This window comes from Fulmarus glacialis, unplaced genomic scaffold (genome assembly GCF_000690835.1).
Source record: "Fulmarus glacialis isolate BGI_N327 unplaced genomic scaffold, ASM69083v1 scaffold19964, whole genome shotgun sequence".
NCBI classification, from domain to species: domain Eukaryota; kingdom Metazoa; phylum Chordata; class Aves; order Procellariiformes; family Procellariidae; genus Fulmarus; species Fulmarus glacialis.
The window spans coordinates 11,397-14,332 of NW_009208935.1; the positions used below are offsets into that span (position 1 = coordinate 11,397).

Genomic DNA, 2,936 nt, shown 5'->3' on the forward strand with positions numbered 1-2,936 from the left:
TGCTTTCAGCACCAGGTTTATTGGTCGCAGTGACTTGCGTTGGTTTCCAAAGTAATTTTTCTGCAAAGAGCAGCTCAAGGGTTTGGTCGTTCCTTGAAACCCTTCAGGAGAAGTTGATTTTCCAACGGTGTCTTGCCTGGAGAGCACCGTAAGCACCCCGGGTGTGGGCACGTGGGCTTTTTAGCCGGTTTAGAAAATTTCTGTATAGCGATGCTTGCTGGTTGTCTTCTGCTGACAGGGAAGGAAAGGCAGTTTGGTCCCGACTCCTTGGGGAGATTTTGGTGTCAGAGGTACAACGGAGCCAGCTCCGCACGGTGGGGACATGGAGAGACTCTGTGCCCATTGTCAAGGGGAGCGCATGAGATTTCTGGGCTGCTGGAGGCGATCGTGCAGTCAAATGTATCGATGTTTGTGCTGCCTGCAAATAGTGGGCTGGAAGGAGACTGTTGGGGTTTTTTTTCTTGTCTCTCAAAGTGCATTGAGGCTGCCTGACAGCACCAGCAATCAAAGTACTTTCCATTCTTCCAGGAGGTAAAATAAGAAAACTGACTGAAAATAAGGTTCCCAGAATATCTCAGTAAACATGAGAGAAAAATCAGCGCGGTCCCTTCAGCCTCCTTTGTCAGCTCTCGGCTCCCTCCTGGCTTGCCGACGGCCACATCCCTCGCTGGCACGCGTCCGGGCACTCCCGGGGGGTGGGCTTGTGCCAAGTGACCCCAACCAAGGATTTTACTGTGCAACCCGAAAGATGAGACATCTGCTTATTGGCTTTTGTGAGCTTTTTATTAATTAGCGCTTTTAGAAAGGGCTTGGAAGGCCTTGCATGCTAAGCGCAGAGGTAGGAAGAGGTTTTCTTCTCATGATGTTTCTGTCGGGATCTCTTGCTCTTGCATTTTCTCTTCCAGCCCGGCTCGGCCGCGGTTGGGGGCACGGGGTGTCTGTCGGTGTGTAACTCTGCCCCCTCCCCAGGTGAAGCCGTGGGGAAGAGCAGCGTGGTCCCTTTGCCGTACGAGAGGTTCCTGAAAGAGCCAGGCTCGCTGGCGGTGGCTGGCTTGCCTGAGGGGATCAGCTTTAAGAAACCTATGGAGTACGACGTGAAGTCCCTGATGGCCATCTTAGAGCACAGCCACAGCATCCGCTTCAGGCTAAAAAGGTAATTTTGGGGATCCCTGAAGGGGTGGGAGGGCAGCAAGCCCTTGGGATGGCGGCTCTTGTAACACTGGCGGATGGCAGAGATTTTGTGTGGAGCAGGCAGGAGAGGCCCTCCCATGTCCCAGCTTCTCCCCCAGACCCAAAAACCTGGGTCCAGCCGTGCCAAACCCAGCCTTGCACGGAGGTTCATCAGTGTTGGGTGGCTCGAGACCATTTCGGACTCGTTCCTATAATAAGCGCATGTAAACGTGCGCATTAACCGCATCGCTTTACGTCTCTCCGCCAAAATTTCCGCTGCGATAAGCTAAGTGCTTTTCTGTCTCCAGAGAGGTTTCCAGTGTAAATGCTGCAAGCTTCTTCCCAGGCTGAAATGGGGTTTTTAACGCCAGACGAGGAGGGGGGCGGGGGACCGCAATGGGGCGAGCTCCCCATTTTGGCCACGTTTTCGCAAGGGGCTCAGCAGTTTTGGGTGCGTTTCCTCTGCGTTTGCCTGGCTGGTGGCACCTTGGATCCATTCAGAGAAATGCTGAGCGCTACCAAATATCTCCTCTGAAGGCTCGGCACTTCTGGAAAACCGGGCTGAGACAGCTAAAAGTAGGACACGCAGAATTCGAGCCGTCTGTGAGCTTGCGGCCGCCTGTCTCATGTGAAGCACGTGGGCTTCCTCGGTCTGAAGCTCATCCTTGGGCTGACCGAGGTCCCACTTGAACATGCCGTGGGGGCTGGGACAGGCAGTGGAGTCAAGTGGTTATGGTCACACAAATTGTTTTACTCCTTAAACACACTGGGCCGTGGAGCTAGGCAACTTTGCCCTAGCTAATATAAGTAATACCGTAAGATCAACCTGCTCCACTTAAAGAAGACAGAAACGGTGCAGGTGCCTGAAGAAGCTGGAAGAGGTTGGGTGATAGCTATAATTTCCGAAACAAAGAGCCCGGCAGCCGGCAGTGCAGTGTGTCCCACCCTCCCAGGCACAGCTCTCCTTCCCCTCCACATCCTTGCTTGTCCCGGCTTAGCATTGCCACGGACCCAAAGGAACCTGTTTTTTTCCTCCTCTTCTCCCTTCCTTCCCCTCAGGCCGGTGGACGAGCCCAGCCGAGACCCGAACCCCAGCGTCGAGCTGACTTGTACCTCCCTCGCATCCAAGGGCAGCCGAGCTGGTGCCAACGGCCCCATGGCCAAACCCACCGGCCAGGACACCCCCTCTGCCGTCACCGTCACCAACTTCTTATACGGCGTCTCGCTGCCGACCCAGATCGCCGTCGACCTAAAGCAAGAGGTGTCCTCCGGCCTGCCCGGGCTGAACGCGGCCGGCGAGGCGCTGCTGCCCAGGCCCGCGGGAGAGCTGAAGGTGCCTTCCTCACAGGAGTACAGCGACTGCTGTGGTAATAGCCTGGAGTTTGCTCTCAGACGAGGGCCTGGTGCGAAGCCCACCCCCCTGGCGCTGACAGGGGACAGGCCCGGGTGTTTTGGCGGTCCTCGGATGAAAATCGGTGCAAAGCTTGGCCCGTATGGAGATAAGCAGACACCCACCGCCATGCCGCGCGGCCCTTCCCCGGGTGCCTTTGAGGTGCCGGCGGGGCGCACCTCCATTTTTGCCCTGAAACACCGGGTGCTGCGCTGCGAGGCTGGAGGGGCAGCCGGGGGGGACGGTGGGGCTCGGTCTGGCCAGGACACCTCTAGGTTGTCACAGGCCAGGGCGCACAGAGGAGAGCCGGCGGGGCCAGGTCAGCGTCGCCGGCGGGGGACAGCACCCGGGGGCTTGTTCGGGTGCCCGGAGCATC

General features: G+C 57.2%; 1 protein-coding gene across 1 annotated transcript in view; it reads left to right on the plus strand.

Annotated features, from left to right (window-relative positions):
• The window catches only part of GTF2IRD1 (GTF2I repeat domain containing 1), a gene marked incomplete at its 3' end in the record, with an annotated part of 31,791 nt that overhangs the window by 8,296 nt on the left and 20,559 nt on the right, over positions 1–2,936 (plus strand). Inside the window, exons 4-5 of the mRNA XM_009576687.1 lie at positions 970–1,153; positions 2,230–2,764. Coding sequence (XP_009574982.1) covers positions 970–1,153; positions 2,230–2,764 — 719 coding nt within the window. The remainder of the gene's footprint in view (positions 1–969; positions 1,154–2,229; positions 2,765–2,936) is intronic.